General features: G+C 38.9%; 1 protein-coding gene across 7 annotated transcripts in view; it reads right to left on the reverse strand.

Moving 5' to 3' along the window:
• rngo (DNA damage inducible 1 homolog rngo) overlaps positions 1–23,210 on the reverse strand; it is a 99,235-nt gene that overhangs the window by 21,238 nt on the left and 54,787 nt on the right. For 2 of the 7 annotated variants that reach the window (XM_076210858.1, XM_076210850.1), the window contains exons 2-4: positions 20,456–20,502; positions 10,290–10,488; positions 9,634–9,861 (exon numbers count right to left, since the gene is read on the reverse strand). In XM_076210858.1, coding sequence (XP_076066973.1) covers positions 9,634–9,861; positions 10,290–10,488; positions 20,456–20,502 — 474 coding nt within the window. The remainder of the gene's footprint in view (positions 1–9,633; positions 9,862–10,289; positions 10,489–20,455; positions 20,503–23,210) is intronic. The other 5 variants (XM_076210870.1, XM_076210862.1, XM_076210867.1 and 2 more) reach the window with 4 other exon arrangements.

Here is a 23,210-nt window from a genome sequence, read left to right on the forward strand (position 1 = left end):
CTGTATTTCTTCCACCTTTTCACACAAAGAGAACTGGCAATCAGTAACCACTCCCCTCCTCCTCCTCCTACCTTTAGCCTATGACACATAAACAGTGAAACATTAATACAACATAAAGCAACAACCCAAACTTCCTCCCGGAGAGATATATGGGAAGGCATGAGGAACATTTCCAGCCCTACAGGGTTGCACTCGCAAACTTGTCACATGAGGAGAGATTGGCTAAACTAGATTTACCGACTCTGGAGCAAGGGAGAGAGAGAGATGATCTACTGACCATCTACAGAATCATGAAAGGGACAGAAATACTTGATACAGAGGACTTGTTAAACTGGGACAGGAGAAGCACAAGAGGACATGGAAAGAAAATAAAAAAACATAGCTACAGAAGAGATCTGAAGAAAAACAGTTTTCCACATAGAGTAGTAGACACTTGGAACAAACTGGACAAGGAAATAGTGTGCGCAAAAACCATTCATGAGTTTAAAAGCAAACCAGACACGGCGAGATACAAAGGCGGGACACCACGAGCGTAGCTCCCCTTCCCGCAAAATGCAAGTAGGTAAATACATATATCAAGGGTTTTTTCTCCCTTACAAGGGAAGTAGTCAAAGGAATAAATCCACTCACACCCATTTCATCCCCACATACTCCACCCCTCCCTCCCTCTTTTCTTGGCTCCTTGTGGATGACGGGTCATCCCTGCATCTCACCCAATGCCCTGGGTCAGAAAAAATGCAGCAAGGGTGTTTCATTTAATTGACGACCACCCCCTCTCTGTCCCCTCATGCAGAAAAAGAGGAGATTGGAAGAAATCCCTTTGGGCTGCTTCAGAATATCATTCACACATACTCCCTAATCCCCCCTCCCATTCCTTTCCATGTATCACAGTATCATTCATACACAACCTTTCTCCACTTGCCCCTATCTTCTGTCTTCTCCCCTCCTTCTTCAATAGACATCCCCTTCTTTACCAATGACCATTTTACCCCATCCATCCATCTCATCCTTGGTCACCCCCTAATGTTCACTCCTTCCACACTTATTTCATGAATCTTTCTTCACTCATTCTTTCCCTGTGTCCAAACCATCCCAATACTCTTTCATCAACTCTATCTCCCAACTCCTTTCCCACCCCTGCTCTCCTCCTCATCTCCTTGTTTCTCACTCTATCCAGCCTAGTAACCACTACCATACTTCTCAGGAATTTCATCTCAAACTCCTTCATACAATCTCCTTTTAACATCTTTTCCCAAATATCTATTTCTCATTACACTTTTTAATCCACAAAGGCATTTGTTTGTTTCTCTCAATCTACATTCTATCTCCACCTCCACTCCTCCCTTTCCCGCATCTGCCCCCAACTATCTAAAGCTATCCACTCCCTCTAGCCTCTCTTCCTTAACCTCTTCAATATGAGTCAAATTCTTGCAGGCAGCATTAGCTGCCTGATGTGCAATGATGCATCACAATACTTACATTATAAAATATAAAGTTACATCTGTATTACTCCTTCTCTTTCACTCTTGTTAAAAAAAAAAAAAATCTGGCTAGTTCACAGAATATGGGGGTCACTCAGCTACATCTACAAAATAAATATAATCAAGACGTCGACTCCAGCATCCTCATATACCAACTCGCTCCTCATGACATCTACATGTCATCATATTGAAGGGGTTAACAACTTCCAATTTTCTGCCATCCTCTTCCCTTGTACATCTCATCACCTTTTACCCACATTTATTGTCAACTTCCTTCTTTTGCACACCTTCCCAAACTCTGTAACTAATTTCCTTAATCCCTCTGATCCTGCTACAAGCAGGGTTGTCAGCAAACAACTGGCTTATCTGCTATTTTTCTCAATCTTCTTTAACCATCTCCAGTCCCTAGCCTATTACCCTTGCATTTACCTCTTGCACCACCCTATCCATATATAAATTGAACAGCCATATGTAAAGTCCCACATTTACCTCAAACCACTAACTCTCTCCATTTCTAATTCAAACACAGGCTCTATTACTCTTGTAAAAATTCTTGACTGCTCTTAAGAGCTTTCCTCCTATCCCATATATCTGCAATACCTCACACATTGCCTTCCTCTCTACTCTGTCATAAGCCTTTTCCAAATCCATAAAGGCCCAAAAAACATCCTTACCTTTTCCTAAAGCTTTTTCACATATCTGTCTTACCATAAAAAAAATTTGATCCACATGTAGTAAAATAATGCCTTAAAGAATCCATTTTCTATAACATTCGTGTACTGTAATTAATTTCCTGTTTTCATAATTGTCACCCCGCTAGAATAGTATTATGGAAGTGCTGTACAACATTGTTGAAATTTTTATGTACCAAATATCTATACTTAAATATCTATAAATGTTAGTAGTATTATTCTGTATGATTTGAATTGCAATACGTAAGCAAAATTGTTCACAGTGCTCCTAAATGTACATTATACCCTTCTTGCAAAAAGAATTCTATTCCGCTGCCAAGACAGCAGCCTTATTCGCCTATACCACACATTCTAATTTCAATAAACAAGTCCCGAGAAAATAGGAGTGTTCTTAATTCCTTCTCTCCCGGACGAACTCTGTCACCATAATGTAGTAACATTACCACTACACACACAACCCTTACCTTTCCAAAGCCCAAATTGTTCCTCACCAGTTATTCCTTCTGTTCTTCTCCTAATCCTCTCAATCAAGACCCTCCCATAAGCCTTCCCAACTACACTCAACAAACTGATCCCTCTGAAACTACTATACTCACACTTGTCCCTTTTTTCCTTGTAAAGCTGAACTATACAGGGAGTCCTCCGGTACTCTAGCCTCTTTAAGACAAACATTAAACAACCTCACCAGCCAGTCCACCATCACTCTACCTCCCTTTTTTAGACACTCCACATGACATCCATCTAACCCAGGTGCTTTACCTGCTCTCATCATTTTAATAACTGCTTTCACCTCATCTTTTCTTATTTCTCCCCCATTCATCATTGTGATTTTCTTAGCACTTCCCATTGCAACTACCTTTTCAACTTCAGGTCCCCATGTGCATTACCACCCAGCACCAGGGTTAATCTGTCTTTGGATGCTTTAAATCCTGGTGTTATTTTCTCCTCATTAGCAATAAAGGCCTGTCTCATAGTTTATCACCTGTTTGGCACTGTACCCGCACTCTTCAATGTGTTTTTTCAGTGTTGGTATGAATACTGCAGCAGCAGGTTCAAAACTTGCTGCCTCACCAGTCATCTTGATGTTGTGTAGGGCTGCTCAGGCTTTAAAACAGTCGAACCAGCCCTTTCTGGCATTAAAGTTGACCCATCCTTTACTTTATATCCCTCCTTATGTAGATCATTATAAATTGAGAGGGCTTTCAATGTCACAAGGAAGGTAAAAAGAGAATTGCAGCAGCAAGACAAGTCATCATTCCACAGCCTTAAGAGTCTCTCCATTTCCACCATTATTGGTTCACTCTGCCTCATCAGCATCTTTGCCATTAATGTAGAAGTTGTTTTTCCAGCTTTCTTGACACTGTCTCCTTGTTTGATTATTGTGGATACAGTTGACTGGGGCAACTGCATGATTCTGGCAATGGAGTTAGCCCCTTCACCTCCCTCATGGTGCACAATTTTAATTTCAAGTTTTTTCTCCAATGATGAACTTTTCCTTGATCTTTTGGGCTTTATCTCATCAGTAGTAGTTATTCCAGGCCACTTGGAAACCATCACACTATGTATTACTCTCGTAAAAGCAACAGTGATTGTGAAATAGTAGCACAAAAAAGACACTGATACACAGACTGAGGGAGTAAACACAACTGAATAAAGAGCGGGAACGGGTTTCAATGGGTGGCAGATGGAATATAGGTGGTGCTGTGATTGTGGTGTGTTTGCTTATGGTTTGATTGTATAATCGAATGTCTATATTGAAAAATGAGCAAGTGGTATAAATTCAAAAGGAATGTATACATGAAATATCGGATATCAAACGATCAAATAGCGAGGGAAACCTGCATACTGTTGGTGAGCTTATGTAAGCAAAAAAGAAATGTGTAATGTGTTCCTACAGATATATCTTTATACTCTTTTTCTTTATTCATTTTCTGAAGCACAGAAAATCTGTTTATTCACTATAAAATAATACATATTCATTTGGTTGGAAAGCGTTACAATGACTTGTTCCGTTATATTGTCATATTTTCATAATAATCTATACTAAAAATATGAAAATAAGGAAAAGTTTATGCATGAAGTTAACGGATTATTAACAGAAATTGCCAATCTAATGCAAGTCCATCCATTATTTTCAAAGTTAACTTAAAAGTTAATGTTATTAAAAAATCTAACTTAATTGATGATGATATGGTTTAACATCAGGATTCGAACCGCCATCCCCTCGATCTTCGCCACAAGTAATGACGCCCTAACACGCTCAGCCAGCGAGCTTCCAACTTAATTAATGATTAACAGATTAACAAACTGGTGCCCAGTTCTGTTTATATGCTACCAAACTATTACAAATTAGTATAAATTATTAATGAAGCAATCTTCATCATGGGTTTCAATTCTGTTGAACTACAAAGATATAAACAGGGTTGACAAGTTCAATTATGTAAATATACTGATTTAATGAGTATGAAAACTATATGGGGTATTGGTGATTGATGACTGGTGATGATTGATGATGATCGATGACAAAGATAACAATAAGAGCAATAATAATAATAACAACAACAATAAAAATAATAATAATGTTAATAATGATGATAATAATAATAAGGGTTGCCTAAAGTTTCATTGGCCAGAAACCAGAAGCCCTACAGCTGCTGGCAACAATCCTTGGGCTTTCCCACAGATCTTTCTGGGAAGAAATACTGGACTATTTTCTGAGTTGTATTGGTGTGGACAATTTCTATGCAACCAGGATCTAATGGTAGGGGGGAAGCAGTTACCAGATGTTATATTTTTGTGTGGAAAGGTGGAAGACGTACAGTTGAAAATGATAGAACTTGGGCCAAATCCAGAAATCAAGTATCAACCCTTCAACCCTGCACCTCCAGAGTACATGCAGGTTTTGAACATCGAGTAGCAGGAAGAAGATTCTATGTAATGTCAGCCATGCAGGTACTCAGTGCTCATCCCTTAATATTATTAACAGGGATGCTAGCAAACTTTGCCTCTAGGGAATAGAGGAAAGGGGTTCAGAATATGTGCACAACATAGACATCACAAGCACAAAGCATAAAGTCCCTTGCAGGGTCCTGAGTCCACTTGGGTTATAGATACAATTTGCTGCAATGTAAACCTTATTTTGAACTTTTTTTTTGACAAGTTTAGCTATTTTCTCATCATACAGAACTCTAAGATAGAGAGAGATGGAACAAGAAATATGAAACAAGAGATTAGTTACCAAAATATGAAAAAGCCAAACTCTGGCTATTGGCACAACAGAAAGCTGGTATCCCTTCATAAAATATAGGACTGACAATGGGTACCTGTGAGGTGATCCTTTTAATAGGATGGAGGATATCAGAGAATTATCTCTATATCCTATTGTCAAATCCTATCAACTTCCTCAATTTCATTTGGAAATGCAGCCATGAAGATGCTGACACGGTGGCATTCTTAAAAAAATTCTTTCCTTATATAAATCTTGTATAAATCCTTGGAAGGGAAAGATGTATATAAGTAAAGAATTAAAAAAAAAAAAAAAAAAAAAAAAAAAAAAAAAAAAAAAAAAAAAAAAAAAAAAAAAAAAAAAAAAAAAAAAAAAAAAAAAAAAAAAAAAATAATAATAATAATAATCCTTATAATCTTTCCCTTCCAAGGATTTATATAAGGAAATAATTTTTTTAAGAATACCACTGCTAGTCTTCTGACTGGGCCCAAGATCTCTTTTTCAACTACATCAGTATTTCCTCCCCTTTTAATTCAACAAGAGCCAACAAGTGACTACTCCCCCCCTACTATTTTCAATCACTGACACAGAAACAGTCCCACAATAATATGATACTGACATCAGTCCAAGGTTTAATCCCAGAGAGGTCTAGGACTGTTGCCAGCTGCTGTGAGGCTGTGGATTTCCTGTCAACAACTATCAATCAGATGAGAGAAACCTCTACTCCTCAAATAGAAGACTGGATTAACCTGCTGGGGACGAGAGCTGTACTTTATAATCTTATCATGGTTAATATAGTTATTCTATTCAGTTGGGAAAACCCACACTCCTCAAATAGGTTAAATGTTAAAATATATCAAACAGACCATTCCTTTGTTTGAAGATAATATTTGTACCACTAACATTATTCAACTGCATGGACAAAAGCCATCTCAATTCCATTACTGCATTACCACATCTACAACTATACCTTCTCTAAAAGGATAAACTGGGTTCTGCAACTTTAAAGTATGACATGAAGTAACTGTAGGAAATATAAACATTCCGAATCCATATGCAAGCCATAACAGAAATGACTAAAACCAATAATGACTAAATAGTACACTCCATGACTGTAGTGCTATCTGTGCAAGACATGCAGTAACAAGTAAAAAAAAGAAGCCACACCCCCATGCATATACCAGGAAAGAAGAAGAAGAAGAAGAAGAAGAAGAAGAAGAAGAAGAAAAAAAAAAAAAAAAAAAAATCAATCAATTAAAAATCAATTAATGAAATACATACACACACTATCATGAAAAAGTCAGTCATAGCAAGAACCATGAATTATATTTGTCATTTATGACAGTGCATCCAGTCCCGATGTAAAGACGAGGTTTATGTCTTTATGAAAAGGATTAACTTTAACCCTAATGATAACATGATTTGGTTCTGGTTGATGAAACAATTTTGTTCAGTTCAGAGGCATCATTATAGCAAATGAATTGAAAGCCATTTTGATAAACTCCGGCACATACTTAGTTCTGGCTAACACTAGATGACTGTATCAAAGAGATTAAGGTGGGCAGGGGGGTATGTAATGAGGTCAGACGCTTACATCAGGAAGTTCTTAGGTGTATGTGAAGCTGCCATTTTTGTCCAATGTGCTTCAACAACCATTCCACATGGAAGTTGCCAGGAGCCATTTGGGATTCACAGTTCCGAGACAAGTTCAAAGCTCAACACATTATGACATATTACTACTAACACATGCCTATAGGCCACAGCACCCTTTCACACACAAACATTCAGGCTTGATAATAATGCTAAATTACTATTATTGGTACTTATCCACCTCATTTTTGGTTTTCTCAAGTTCATTCATTTCTGCTTTCTACACTTTCTTCCATATGACTAAACTACGCGAGTATTCTTTGATCTACAGACAGAAGCATTGGTTATTGTTGACAAATCCACAATTTGAAACTAAATTCTAGAGAGCTGATATATTATCATGATTCTGTAAACAGCAACCACAATAATAAATCAATCTTTTACCTCTGGAGACCCAAAGCCCCTAGAAAGTAGAGCACAGTCACCAGTTCATACCAGAAATCACTCAGAGATTTTGTGTTGTTCTTTGGAATAGGCAAGTAGTGTAGTATAGGATCCTCTGTTTTCTGTGTTGTGCTTGCATCTGGGGCAATTAGACTTGCCAGACTGGCTATGCATTATTACTGTATTAATGCAAGGTGATGATTTGAATATAGGTATACTAATGCAATTCTTTCTTATCTTGCGAGTGATTTCTCTGTTGAGATGACCTCTGGTGGAGTTCAGTGAAGTCTAGAATTTGGTAGTTTGTTGCAGATTGCTTGTTTTGTGATTTGAATATGTGCTTTTGTTTCCTCTCTCTGTCCAAGACAGTGGGCAGGAGACAGGAACGATCCTTCGTTTATGAGGAGCAAGATGAGAAGGAAACAAAGGTGGTAAATAGGATGGGAATGGGTGGGAGTGGGTGCAAGCCTTTGACTTGACTACCTACCTCATAAGGTGGGAGAAGCCCAAGGTATACAGATAGATAGATAAATGTGTTTTTGAATGTACTGTGAGGTGCCAGAGACAGTGATGGGTGTTGATGGGATTTGAAGATTGACAGTTGGGAGATGATTCTCTCTGACACATCTCATAGGACTACCACTTGCGGGTACTGGTTGTTGGTCCCTAATTATAAATGGATAAGGCAGACAAAGATTGTGAGACAGAAAAGGTAGGGAGACAAGTGCTTTGATGGTGAGGGTGAAGTGAGGTGGGGCTGGAAGATGTATACAGAAGACTGAATGATTTTTTTTTCCAAGTGCTAAGATACTGACTCAAATAGTGTGTGGTGCCACCAAAAAGTGTAAAATTTTTGGTGTAAAAAAAAGTATATCTAATCACACAGCCACATAAGCAGAAATGCATTATAGATATGAACATGAAATAAACTATCACTACTAAATTTATACTTTTAAAAATCAATACAAAATAATTGCTGCCTTGAGTTTCACCAAGTGGAAAACCTGCAGCTCCACAGTGGCTGCCAATGGTCTCCAAGACCTCCCACAGATCTCTCTCGGAAGAAACTTTGGACTGTTGTCTGTGATATATTGATGTAGGAGGTTTCTATGTCACCCACTGAAAGTGATAGATGGGGACCAGTCGCCAGTTGTTGTTAGTGCCCCATGTGTTAAAAAGTATAAGAAATAGAGCTGGGAGCGTTCCTCCGTGTGTTCCACTTTAGTTTGGCTGCAGTTAGTGCTCCCAAACTATAAAAGCAATATAGGTGCCGGTATAGTATGTTGCCTATGAAATTTTTCTTTGGTATAGTATGTTGCCTACTGGACTTTTATTTCTGTATGAACCTGTCTCTTAAGCTTTAACAGTTTGGGAGCCCTAACTGTGGCCAAATTAAAGTGGAATGCACCAAGGAACACACCGAGGAACATGCCCAGCTCTGATAACAAATACAGCTGAAGGTGATAGAGAGAGATCCTGAGCTCAGTCTGGAGACTGAGGTCCTCAAGGAGGTGAGGGGCCTGATGGGTTTTTAAAACGGGCAGCTTCCATGTCTGTCTTGCAGGACCATCACATGCAGAAACCAGTCATTGGCCCCTCCATTTTGTAGGACCACTACATGCAGGCACCTGTCATTGGTCCCAAAAGTATTACACAAATGAAAGAATAAATTCAAAGATGACAACAAGCCATAGCAAGAGAAAAAGAATGATCAACTCTAACAAGAGACAACACAGATTCAACATTAAAGACCAGTTATGCCAAACAAAGTTAAGGGTGGGGGTGGTAACACAATCTTGTGATTTGAGATGGTAGTTAGCACAGCCATAAGCATTACAGGATGTGCAACACTACATCAGCACCATCAAAGAACAATCCTTTCATTTCACCTCCAATTGACTCCTTTTTTTTCATGTCTTGTTTCTCTTAACTTCAAATTCTCTATGCCATGTTCCCCATTTCCCAACAAATATGAACACAGTAAGGCTACAGCTGGGGACTCTTAACATGGTTTATAAGTATACAGACTCCCTATCATGATAATACCCTCCCATACCAATTTAAGCATTATCCACAACTCCCCAGCCTTACTTTCTATAAGGGGACACTGGCAGTTGTGAAAAAGGAAGACCATTCTGAAAGTGATGGAAAAGAAGACTGTTCTGAGTGCGATGCAAACTAATTCCGTTCAATAGCTGACCTTCGAGAGCCCCCAGGCCACCCTCACCCGACCCCTCTCGACTTTCCTGATCTTGTTCTTCTGTGACCTGACCTGAACCTGCTGTAGTGGGAGGGGCGCTTTCAGTGACCATCCGACTGTCAGCACTGACATTGTCATTGCCATTGCCATTGCCATTGCCATTGCCACTGGCACCACCTCCACCACCACCTGGCAACTGGATGGCACCAAAATCAAACTGGGAAACATCTGCGAGAAAATTAAATAAATCACCTCAGTATATAAAATTCTGAAATAAAGGAATTGTTATAACACAAAAATACCCATTTATTACCATCTTTTTAAGCATTATGAATGCACGCTTAAAAATCAAACCTGTTGAGATTTTATTGAATAAACATAAATTTTCCTATATATCAACTAAATACAAGTATTTCTAGAAGATTGCAGCTGCATGAAGATGGAGAAAGATTAAGATAAGAAAAAAATTCAATTGAAATGTTACATGGGTTCAGAAAATGCTAAAATAACTAAAATTAATCTACAATACGATCTAACGATACAAAGTACAGAAATTCTTATGTAATACTGGAGAAGGAAAAAGTCTTCCCTGGAATGTGAAAGAAGTTCAAACACAAATTATCTTCATAGTTCTTATATCTGATTCCTTTACATACCTAAAGGCTGAGATCTCTGCTGCTGTTGTTGTTGTTGTTGTCTTTGTAAATGTGCAGCAGCTCTGCGGAGCAGCTCATTGCCTCGGACAACCAACACCACATCTCCATCCTTTATGCCATAATCTTTGAGTGGTTTCTTGTCGTCTGTCATTGGACGAGCATTAAAGGTCAGAATCATCTCTGATGCAGGTATCCCCACCTGGAAAACAAATGGTATGCATGAGAACATACATATACCAAGGCTTTTTCCCCCTTACAAGGGAGGTAGCCAAAAAGGAAAAGGCATAAAATCATTCCCACCCATTCCATCCCTGAATACACTCCATACCCTCCACCCTCCCTCTTATCTTAGCACCTCTTGGATGATGGGTCATCCCTGCACCTTGTCCACTGCCCTGGGTCAGAAGCAGTGTCGCAAGACACAGCACATCCACAGCAAGGCCACTTCATTAAATCGGCGACCCCCCCCATGCATAAAAGGAGAAGACGGGGAGAAATCCCTTCGGGCTGCGTCAAATTTTGTTCACGCATACTATCTCACCCCCCATCCCCCCGCCCATTCCACCTCATGCATCACAATATCATCCATATACAACCATTCTCCATTCACCCCTGTCTTCTGTCCTCTCCTGTCCTTCCTTGAATTGAATTGAATTTTATTCGGATACAATCATACATACAATAAGTACAATACATATAAGACTCAATATTATACATAGTATATACTGTATAATTGTACATCCGAGGATGGCACAGAAAGTCAAAAGACTTATTTCCACTGTGGTCCTCATATTACAACTAGGAAAGGATTATCATAGAAAAGCTAGGTTATACGAAGTGTAAATTAGGATTATAAGAAGTGTAAATTAAACATATAAACTATTTTCTTCAGAGAGAAGAGTGTCTAAAAGATAACATTTAACTGATTTTTTAAAACTACTTTTAGATACAGTTGATTGAATGTTGGTCGGTAAAGAGTTCCAAGCAATAGCACCAGTGTATTTGAAAGTACTTTTCCCTAACGAACTATTAAACCTAGGTACAATGACAGATGACCTACTAGAACGAGTTCTCAGGGAACGAGCATTTCTAACAAGTGTAAACGTATCTGACAAATAACTGGGACAAGAGTCGTTCACAATTTGGTGAACATGATTAAGCTTTAACTGAACAACACGTTTCTCAACAGGTAACCAATTTAACCATTTAAAATGCATATAATCTAGATGAGTACGTGGATGAATTTTCAAAATGGTCCTGATTAGTTTGTTTTGACATATTTGAAGATTACTCTTACATTTTTTAGATAGGTTGCTATACCAGGAAGAACAAACATAGTCAATATGACACTGAACCAGGGCCGAAGCTAGTAACTTCATTGTCTCTACATCTAGGTATTTTTGTATTCTTGACAAAAATTTTGTTCTGGAGCTGACCCTTTTAATTATTTTTTTGTGCCATAACTTCTCCCAACACATTTTGATCAATTTCTGTTCCAAGATATTTGACAACAGACCTAGGTTGAATACTAGTATCATTACATTGGATATTGAAGTTGGGAGCATTTTTGAGTTTTTGATTGGAGCCAAAGAGAATGGATTCTGTTTTACCTAGATGTAGAGACAATTTGTTATCCAACAACCACTTGCTGACATTCAATAACTCTTCACTGAGTAACATCTCAATCCTATTTACATCTTTGCCAGAAACTAGTAAGGCTGAATCATCGGCATACAACAGCAGTTTACAGTTCACAGCAGCTTTCATGTCATTCACATACAAAAGAAACAACAGCGGACCTAAAATGTTACCCTGTGGGACACCACATGTTATTTTTGCTGCTTTTGATGTTGTACCATTTACATTCACAATCTGTTGTCGACCTGTTAGATAAGACCTCATCCAATTAACATCATCTGATTTGAAGCCTAACGCTTGTAGTTTGAATAATAGAATATCATGATTTACAGTATCAAAGGCTTTCTGGAGATCTAGCATAACCATTCCACAGTAATTACCTCTGTCAATTTCACCTTTGATATAATCAATCAAATTGATCAAACATGTATCAGTAGAATATGATTTTCTAAAGCCTGATTGTAAATCATAGAACAAGTTATTGCTTTGAATGTATTCATAAACCTGGTTATAAACAACTCATCCATCCACCTCATCCTAGGACGTCCCCTCATGCTCACTCCCTTCACATCTGCCTTCCCTCTTTTACTAGTCTTTCTTCACTCATTCTTTCCATGTGTCCAAACCATCCTAATATTCTTTCATCAACCCTATCTCCCAGCTCCCTTTCCACCCCTGTTCTCCTCACCTCCTCATTTCTCACTCTATCTAGCCTAGTAACCCCCATCATACTTCTCAGACACCTCATCTCAAACACATTCAAACTCCTTCTCTCTTCCTCTCTTTTGTTCCATGTTTCTGCCCCATACAGTGCTGTTGGCACAATCACTCCTTCATACAGTCTCCTCTTAGCATCCATTCCCAAATGTCTATTCCTCATTACACTCTTTAATCCACCAAGGCATTTACTCGCTTCTCTCAATCTACATTCTACCTCCACCTTCACTCCACCTTTTCCTGCCACATTTGCACCCAAGTATCTAAAACTATCCACTTCCTCCAGTTGCTCTCCCTTAATGCTCACTTCCAGTCTACTGCCACTTTCACCCCTTGTACTTTCAACTTCCTGTAGGCCAAATTATTATCTGCATTTAAATAGCAGTCTTTTTAGGAGAATAAAAATATAAAATCTTCAAGAAAAAAAAAAAAAAAAAAAAAAAAAAAAAAAATATATATATATATATATATATATATATATACACATACATCCACTAACTCATGAACACGTGACATTATTTGTCCACGATGTACAGTGGATGTTGGTGGTGGACAGGAGAAAGGTCCAAAGAATGAGAAACTAGAGGAAGGGGAGAGCTTTAAGTATTTGGGGGTCACATGCAGCAAGCAATGGAGTCTCCCAAATACTGAATGCCAAAAATTTTACCATCTTTAAAAGAGAGAGAGAGAGAGAGAGAGAGAGCAATAGCAATCTGTGGCACCAGAAGAGGCATCTTACTGCTACCAATTGCTGAGAAAGTACCTACCAAGATAATTCTTTCCTGTCTGACTGCAGATTTCTATCTACATCTATATACCAAGGGCTTTTCCCCCCTTACAAGGTGGGTAGCCAAGTGAAATGGCAAGTACCCACTCCCACCCATCTTACTCCCACCTACTGCTTTGGGTCAGAAGCAATGCACAGCACATCCACAGCAAGGCTGCTTCACTTAATCAGCACCCTCGTCTCTCCATCTACTCATGCAGAAAAAGGAGAAGATGGGGGAGAAATACCCTTCCAAACTTGGTCACTACCTTAATCACTCCTCTGACCCTGCCACAAGCAGTGTCATCATCAAACAACAACTGGCTCACCTCCCACAATTCTCCATTTTCTTTAACCATCTCCAATACCCTGCCCATTACCCTCATCTTTACCTCCCACACCACCCCATCCATGTACACATTGAACTGCCATGGCGACAAAACACATCCCTATTGCAGTCCCACCTTCCACTTCAAACCACTTGCTCTCTCCATTTCCAACTGTAACACAGGGTCTCCTACCGTCATAAAAATGCCTGACTACTTTAACAGCTTTCCCCCTACTCCATATATCTACAGAACTTCCCACAGCAGCTTTCTGTCTACCCTGTCATAAGCTTTTTCCAAATCCATAAAGCCCCAAAAAACATCCTTACCTTTTGCTACAGCTTCCTCACATATGTCTGATCACAAAAATCTAATACACATAACCCCTAACTTTACTAGACCAACACTGTTCCTCACCAACTACTTCCTCTGTTCCTCTCCTAATCCTCTCAATGAAAACCTTCCCATATGCCTTCCCAACAACACTCAACAAGCTGATCCCTCTAAAACTATTACACTCACATTTGTCCCCTTTTCCCTAGTAAAGTGGAAATATACAGACATTTCTCCAGTCCACCAGCAGTCTACCCTCCCTTAGACACATATTAAACAACTTCACTAACCATTCCACTATTGCTGACCTTCCCTTATTCAGACACTCCACATGACACCCATCTTAACTAGGTGCTTTACCTGCCCTCATCATTTTTACAGCTACTTGCACATCATCTTTTCTTAATTCTCCTCCACTTTCTACTTCCATCACCATCTTTTTCTTAGCACCTCCCACTGGTACCACTAATCCCTCCTTATCCTCCTCCACATTCAACAGCTCTCCACAATACTCTACCCATCTTCCCCTTACCACCTCTTCTTCTCTTAATATATGTCCATCTGACCTTTTCTTCTCTAACTGACTTGCCTCCCTTTCCTCTCTCAACTTCCTTCCAATACATCTTTTTATTTCTTTCAAAATTTGCTTTTTGTCATACTCCTTTTTCATTTTACAGCTGCTCTCCTTTATATTTTGTTTTGCTTTTCTTCTTTGTACCTCTTATATGTTTCTCTCATCCTACTTTGCAACCAGTCCCTGAATATTCACTTCTTCTCTTCTACCTTCTTCACTTTATTATCCCACCACTCACTACCTTTCTTTCTATTTCTCCTTGTTCCACATATCATCTTTGCACACCTTGTTACTCTCTCCTTGAAACGCTATCATTCCTCCTCTGCTCCTACCTATCCTTCACCACCTCCCACACTTTTCTCAGCTTCTTGTGCTCCTGCTCTTTTCCTTTTTCATTCAAACAGTTTACTCTATCCACCTCTCTACCTTCTGCCCTTTTCCTCTTTCTCCACCTATCCTCCACTCTCAACTTACCCTCAACAAAAAAATTATCTGATATTTCCCTACTATCTCCTCTAAGAACATAGACATCTAGAACTCTTCTTACTCTTTTCCTGGATACCAATACATAGTCCATTAATGCCTTATCAACCATCCTTCCATCCACCACCCTCTCCCATATGTGCTTATCCTTGAATTCTTCCTAAACAGTTTATTAGCTATCATCAACTCTTTCTAAACACATTGCCACTATATTTTTTACCTGGCACTCCACACTTTCCAACCATTCTATCTTGGTTCATCCCCTACACTAGCATTGAGGTTTCCCCAAACCATTTAAATCATTCAAATCTATCCAAAAAGACTCCCTTTCCTCTACACTCTTCTCACTAGTAGGCCCATATGCACTTATAAAAACCCACATCTCCCTTCCCAGTTTCATCTTCATCCACATTAACATTTCATCTCAACAAAAGATATCTCCCGGAAAGCCAATGTGGTTTATGAAAAGACTGTAGCACCACTGATATGATTTTCTCTTTATGTCAGTTACAAGAAAAGTCATGGGAGCAAAACAAAGATCTCTTCATTGCCTTTATCAATCTCACAAAGGCATATAACACCATTATCTGCACCTTCATGAGGACTTGAGACAATGAGTATTCTTACAAAGTTCCTCATGGTTCTAAACACCTTCCTGACAGAATACTGGCTAGATTTCTTGCATGCAGTTCACTCTCAGATCCTTTTCCAGTAAAAGTTGGAGTCGAACAGGGTTGTGTATTTGCTCCTGTTCTTTTTTAATGATTTTCTGATGGTCCTGACCAAATCTAGTCATGCTGCCCTCTGTAAAGATGATGGTATAACCATTCATTATCAACCTATGCCATCTCCAAGCCAGGACCAGAATCTCCTCAACACAGATAACTGAGCTCCAGTATGCTGACAATTGTGCTATTGTTGCCCCTGAAGCTGGCTCACTTCAGAACATCCCTGACGTATTCTCTAACACTTATGCCGCCATAGGGCTCAAAGTCAACATGCTCAAAACAGAGCTCTTAACACAGTGTCAAAAGCAAGGAACATTTCACATATCTTGGCAACATATTTACTCCAGACTGTTCAACAGATTTGGAAATATAGAGAGGGAAAATCCTTGCTTCTACTGCTTTTGGCCAGCTGAAAGGATTTTCTCAAACTACTTGAGAGATGATACTAAGGCTGCCATGTATATGGCCACATGTATCTCCACTTTACTGTATGGCTCAAAAACATGGGCCTTCCACTGGCATCAGATCCCTGGAGTCACCAGATGTCTACAGAGTTCTAGATGTGTCACAGGAGAGCAAAATCAACTATGAGGAACTATATCACTGCACTCAGACCTCTAACATAGAAACCATCTTCGTGAAACGAAACCTTCACTGACTGAATCATACCATAAGAATGCCAAAATATTGGCTTCTGAGGCAAATTCTTAATGAACAACTTGCAGAGGGCAGCAGAACTGCAGGAAGCACCAAGAAAAGGTACACAGATCTCTCTTAAGGGTTGTCTAAAGGTGTTACATTTGAAACCAGGAACTGGAAATACTGGCTTCTGACAGACCAAGCTGTGTGTGACAGAGGTACCACTCAATTAGGCCATGTCCTATCCAGAGGGCAGAAAATTGCACCCAATGACATCAGAGTGATGCAGGAGTCCAGCATATAAGGGAACACCATCCATGACAAATATGCAGCAAAATATGTGGCTCCCACATAGGACTCAACAGCCACATTCGATGGCACCAGTGGCATGATCAGTGAATTTCACATTTCAACTCATTGAAAGCAGAGCAGTGTCATCAACAGTAATGATGGACTGCCTTAAGCAAGTAATTCCACAATACTTTTGTATTGCATCAAAATACTTATGCAAGTCTGACTTCAAAGTCCATCAAAGCTCTTCTGTTTACACAAGTTAACTCATTCCTCGCCACAACATATTGCTGGTAGTCTATATTGTTTTACTCTAATACTGGATTGGCTAGTGAGGTTGTTTAATTAGTGTTTAAGGGAGACAAGAGTGTTGTAGGTCTGGAGGAGTGCTTGTATGGTTCTGCTTTACATGAGAAATGGGGACAAATGTGAGTGTAGTAGTTTGAGAAAGATCAATTTATTGAGTGTAGTCAGGAAGGCATATGGGAGGGCTTTGATTAAGAGGATTAGGTGAGGTACAGAGGGAGTAATTGGTGAGGAACAGTGTGGGTTTAGGAATGGTAGGGGTTCTAGAGCTTTCATATACTAGAACAAGAGGCTGTGTAATCTTGTTGAGGTGCAGTGGCTTAACCTACTTGTTGTCTGCTCGGATCTGATGAAAGCAGATCTGTAACCTTCGGGGAGCAATAGACGCCTTGGTGGAACTAGTTAGCAGTCTTGAGGACCACGACAGGCCTAGCAAGCCGGTGGTTTTGATACTCTTGCTCAAGAAACACAAGTGATGCCTCGGAGCGGACGGAACTTACGGCAACGAACTCGAAATGATAATGGACAGTCTCTTAGGAATATAAGATTAGGTACAATCAATGCATCTACATTGAATGGTAAATTGGAGGAGGTTGTGGAACTAATGTTGGAGAGAAATATAGACATCATGGGGATATGTGAAACCAGGTTAGTTAGAGAGGGTATGAAGAAGATACACAATGATTTTCATCTAATTTATAAAGGAATGAACTATGAAAGAAAGTATGGAGTAGCGTTTATCCTTGCACCAAACTTTGCAGAAAGAGTTGGTAAGATAGAATATGTTAATGAGAGAATATTGGGTATGACACTTCAATTAAGTACAAGTAAAGTCTCATTAATACAAGTATACGCACCACAACAAGGAAGACCCCAAGAAGAAAAAGAATTCTTTTATCAGAAATTACAGGATACCTTGGACAAAATTGAGGATGTAGACAAGATCGTACTGGGGGACCTGAATGCCCATGTTGGAAATAAGAGAAACAATATAGAAAGTGAGATGGGTGCATTTGGAATAGGTGAGGTGAATGGTGAAGGTGAAGATCTGATAGACTTCTGCATTAGAAACAGCTTAGCTATTATGAATACATTTTTTAAGCACAGAGACACCCATAAATGGAGCTGGTACAGGTGTAATTCTGAAAGAGGAGATTATGTAGAGAAGTCAATGATAGATCTGATCTTAACTAACAAAAAAAATATCTTTAGAGAAGTGAAAAGTATTCCTTCTGTATCACTAGATTCTGACCACCGCTTGGTTTTAGCAAAAATGAAAATAAAAAAGTTCAAGCCATTGAAAAAGCTTGTAAGAGAAAGAATAAAAATAGAAAGACAAAAAGAACAAGAAATTTATAAACAATACAGAGTGAAGGTTTATGAAGCTAGACCTGAAGGACATCAAGAAACAGAAGATATAGAGAAAGAATGGGGGAATATGAAAGAAAAAATTATCCAAATCGCAAGAGAGGTGATTGGAACAAAGCGAGTCAGTGGAGGAAAGAAAAAGAAAACAGTTTGGTGGACAGAAGAAGTCAGAGAAGCTGTTAATAACAAAAATGTTCCTTTCAGAAAGTGGATGAAGAGAAGAAATCCTAAAAACAGAAGAGAATACGAAGCAGCAAGAAATGAAGCTGAGAGAATAAAAACAAGAATTAAGAGAGAGACATGGGAGAGGTTAGGAAAAGAACTGGAAGAGGACATACAGGGCACAAAGAAACTTGTATACAGCATAGCTTAAAGTTACAAAAGGAAAGAAGAAAGTGGGGTGAATACAATTAAAAATAAGGAAGGGAAACTACTCACAGAGGAAGGCAAAGTGGACGAGAGATGGAAGGAATACTTCTCAGAGCTTCTAAATCCAGCAGAAGTGGAGAGACCAACAGATGAAGAAGTTATTCAGAGAACAGAACAAAATAGTAAAACAACAAATGAAATTAAAGATGCTATTAAAGCTATGAAAAATGGAAAAAGCCCTGGAAGTGATAGTATACCAGTCGAACTACTGAAGGGAAATGAAGATATAGTTAAGTGGCTAACCAGAGTTTTTAACATTGTCTGGAATGAAGGTAGAGTGCCAGCTGATTGGGGGAAGGCAATTATTTGTAAAATTTTTAAGAAAGGTGATCGCACTGAATGTAGGAACTATAGAGGAGTATCACTGCTGTCACAAGTGGGGAAGATATATGAAAGAGTACTAGAGAAGAGATTAAGAATAATAGTTGAGGACAAGCTGGAAGAAGGACAATATGGATTTAGACCCCAGAGAGGAACAACGGATGCAATATTCACACTGAAGATGATAATAGAAAAGAATTGGGAGTGGGACCAACATGTGTACATCGCTTTTGTAGATCTAGAAAAAGCATTTGACAGGTTACCAAGGAATGAAATATGGGATACTTTAGAAGACCCAACATATATGATAGAACCCTCATTAATTAGAGCTATAAAGAGTCTTTACAGAAATAATGTCAGTGTGGTAAGGACCCAGCTAAGAGAGGATAACTGGTTTGACGTAACTGAGGGTGTAAGACAGGGTGGTGTGATATCTCCTTTACTGTTTGTGCTGTTCATGGACAGGAGCATGAAGAGGCTGAGACTTGGGGGAGAGGTAACTACATTGGCATATGCAGATGATATTGCGATAATCACAAAGTCTCGTACAAAATTGCAGGATACCCTGAATGCATGGAATGAAGAATTGAAAAAGTCAAGAATGATAATAAATGCAAATAAAACTAAAGTAATGATGGTGGCGAGAGAGAAAGATGATATTGAGATAGAAATAGATGGAATACAATTGAAACAAGTGGAAGACTTTCAGTACTTGGGAGTTCAAATAAATGAGAGGTGTTATATGGAGAAAGAAATAACAAACAGAATCGAAAAATATACAAATAATCTAAGATTAATGTATCCACTACTAAAAGACAGACTCATACCATCAAAAGTTAAAGTCATCATATATAAAACAATACTAAGACCAGTATTAACATATGGCTCAGAGACCTGGACACTAACAATGAGATTAAAGAGCAAGATACAGGCAGCAGAGATGAGAATGTTGCGATTAATAAAGGGAGTAACAAGAAGAGATCGCTTAAGAAATGAGGATATCAGAGATGAACTGGACATCGAATCAATATTAGAATTTGTAGAAAGAAGTAAATTGAGATGGTATGGACACATCATGAGGATGAGTCAAGAAAGGTACCCTGCTAAATATTATCGATGGAATCCAAGAGGGAAGGGCTGGTAGGAAGACCCAGAAAGAGATGGAGAGATGGAGTGAGGGAAGCAATTGAAGCGAGAGGATCAACAATAGAGAGTGTGGAAGAAGAGGAACTTTACGAGGATCGTACCTGGTGGAGAAGTTTCGTGAGGCAACACAACTGACAGGGCACTGGCCCTACCTGGTGTATGGTGAGAAAGGTGAGAAAGGGGTTGCATGGATCAGATTTTTATGGCAAGGCAGATATGTGAGAGAGATTTAGCAAAAAGCAAGGATGTTTTTTTGGGGACCTTTTTGGATTTGGAAAAGGCTTATGACAGGGTAGACAGAAAGGCACTGTGTTTTTTTTTTTTTTTTAGATATATGGGATTGGGGTAAAGCTGTTAAGGGCAGTCAAGAGGTTTTAACAAGAGCCTGTGTTTGAACTGGAAATGGAGAGAGCATGTGGTTTGAGGTAAAGGTGGCACTGTGACAGGGATATCATGTCACCATGACTGTCCAATGTGTACATGGATAGGGTGATGCAGGAGGTAAAGGAGAGGGCAATGGGCATGAGATTGAGTATAGTTTAAGAAAATGGAGAACTGTGGTAGGTGAGCCAGTTGTTTGCTGATGACACTGCGCTTGTGGCAGAGCCAGTAGAAGAATTAAGGGAGTTAGTGATAGAGTTTGGGAGGTTATGTGATAGGAGAAAGTTGAAGGTAAATGTAGGTAAAAGTAAGGTGATGAGATGTACAAGGGGAGAGGATGGGAGTGAATTAGAAGTATTAAAGGAGAGAGGCTGGAGGAAGTGGATACTTTAGATATTTGGGGTTGCATGTGGCAGAAAAGGGAGGAGTTGAGGTGGAAGTAAACTGTAGATTGAGAGAAGCAAGTAAATGCCTTGAGGGATTAAAAAATGTAATAAGAAATAGGCATTTGGGAATGGATGCAAAGAGGAGACTGTATGAAGGGGGAATTATACTGACAGTACTGTATGGAGCAGAGACCTGAAATTTAAGAGGGAGAGAGGAAAAGTTTAAATGTGTTTGAGATGGAAAGTCCGAGAAGTATGGTAGGGGTTACAAAGATAGAGTGAGAAACAAGGATGTGTGGAGGACAGCTGGGTTGGTAAGGGAGATGGCAGATAGGGTTGATGAAAAAGTATTGGGATGGTTTTTACACATGGAAAGAATGAATGAAGAAAGATTAGTAAAAGAGGTGTGGAAAGCAAAGGTGGATGGAGTGAATTTGATGATGTATAACTGAGGATGAGATGGATGGATGGGGCAAAAAGGGGTGTTGAGCAAGAAAGGGAAAAGGCAGGAGATAGGGGGAGTAGAGAATGGCTGTGTATAGATGATACTGTGATGCAAGGAAGGGAGGGGGTGGGGGATGGGGGTTTAGGAAATTATTATGAATGATATTATGACTTGGCTGAAAGGCTTTCTCCCAGTCTTCTCTTTTTTCTGCATGAGGGGATGGAGAGGGGAGGTCACCAATTAAGTGAAGCAGCCTTGCTGTGGATATGCCATGTCTTGCTGCATTGCTTCTGACCCAAGGTAGTGCAAGAGAAAATAAGAGGAATGGGAGGAAAGGATGGTGGAATGGGTATGGGGGAAAAAGCCGTTGGTATATAGATAGTCTATACTGTCTTTGGTTCTCAAGTTTCTGATCTTATGGGTTTTTTTTTTTTATACTTTGTTTTTCAGATAGATTGCCCATGTAACCCATGAAAGTTTGTGGATGTGGTGACTTGGTATTTCCTCAGTGGAATGTATTGTTTCACAGCATCAGTTATATTTTGCTCTTGCAGCTCCATTCCCTAGTAAAGTGAAGTTTTCACACTTTCAAAGGCCCCTTTGTTATGGTTTAAGGTAAGTAATAGAAAATTAAATAATAATTTTGTAAATCATAATACATCAACGTAATATATGTCATTCTTGGCAGAAATCAATAAGAGAAACAGCTGCTAAAAGCTATTATCAAACAAACATAGCCACTTTGACTACTTGAGACACCATGTTTGTTTTGGTAGAGGTGGAGGTCGAAGAAATCAAAGTATGGTAAATTCGTATATTCTAACCCAACCTAACCTAACCAAACCTGCCTACTTAACCTAACCTGCTTTTAGTAATGCAATACCTGTAATTCTAGAGGTCATCAGGCCATGGTTGTTGCCTCCAACTTCCAAATTTATCAAAATAAAGATGGGATCTAAAGGTGTCTATGCAACTTTGTTTGTTTATAGTTTTTAACAACTGTTTCTATTATTGACTTCTGCCAGAAATAACATATATTACTTTGATGTAATATAATTTACAAAATTATTTAATTTTCTATTACTATATCATGTAGGTGTCCACTTCTAAAAAAAAATACATGGTTCAAAGTTACTTCAAGATATAAGTGAACTAATGGAAGTGTTTAAGACAATTAACAAGAGGAAATGAAGATATAAGGCTTTATCATGAACCACAAAATAAAAAGAAGTCATCCATAAAAGATATTCAAGCACCAGACCATAATTAAATATGAGTTACTTAAGTACTTTTTCAAAGCAGAATAGTACACAAATTGAATAACCTCACAAGGGAAGCAGTAATGGCAAAGACAAAGAATACTTTTAAGCCTAAAACTGATTCATTAATAGAGTAAATGGGAGGGGCACCTTGGCTTATGACGCATTGGCCTACTTCCCTATAAACACTATGCACTTACATGACCTGAGGTGAAGTTGGTAAAAGTAAATATAAAGCCATATAGAAACAGGGTCATTGTCTTTAACAAGATAAAGGCTTGTAAGAACATGAAACGAGTTATACTTTTTCCCCATGAGTCACAAAATTTCACGCTAATCATAAATACATTTCAAAAGTTCAGTTATGTATTGACCTTTATGCAGC

The sequence above is a fragment of the Oratosquilla oratoria genome, chromosome 2, assembly GCF_046742065.1.
Source record: "Oratosquilla oratoria isolate Oo_2021 chromosome 2, ASM4674206v1, whole genome shotgun sequence".
In the NCBI taxonomy this organism is placed as follows: Eukaryota; Metazoa; Arthropoda; class Malacostraca; order Stomatopoda; family Squillidae; genus Oratosquilla; species Oratosquilla oratoria.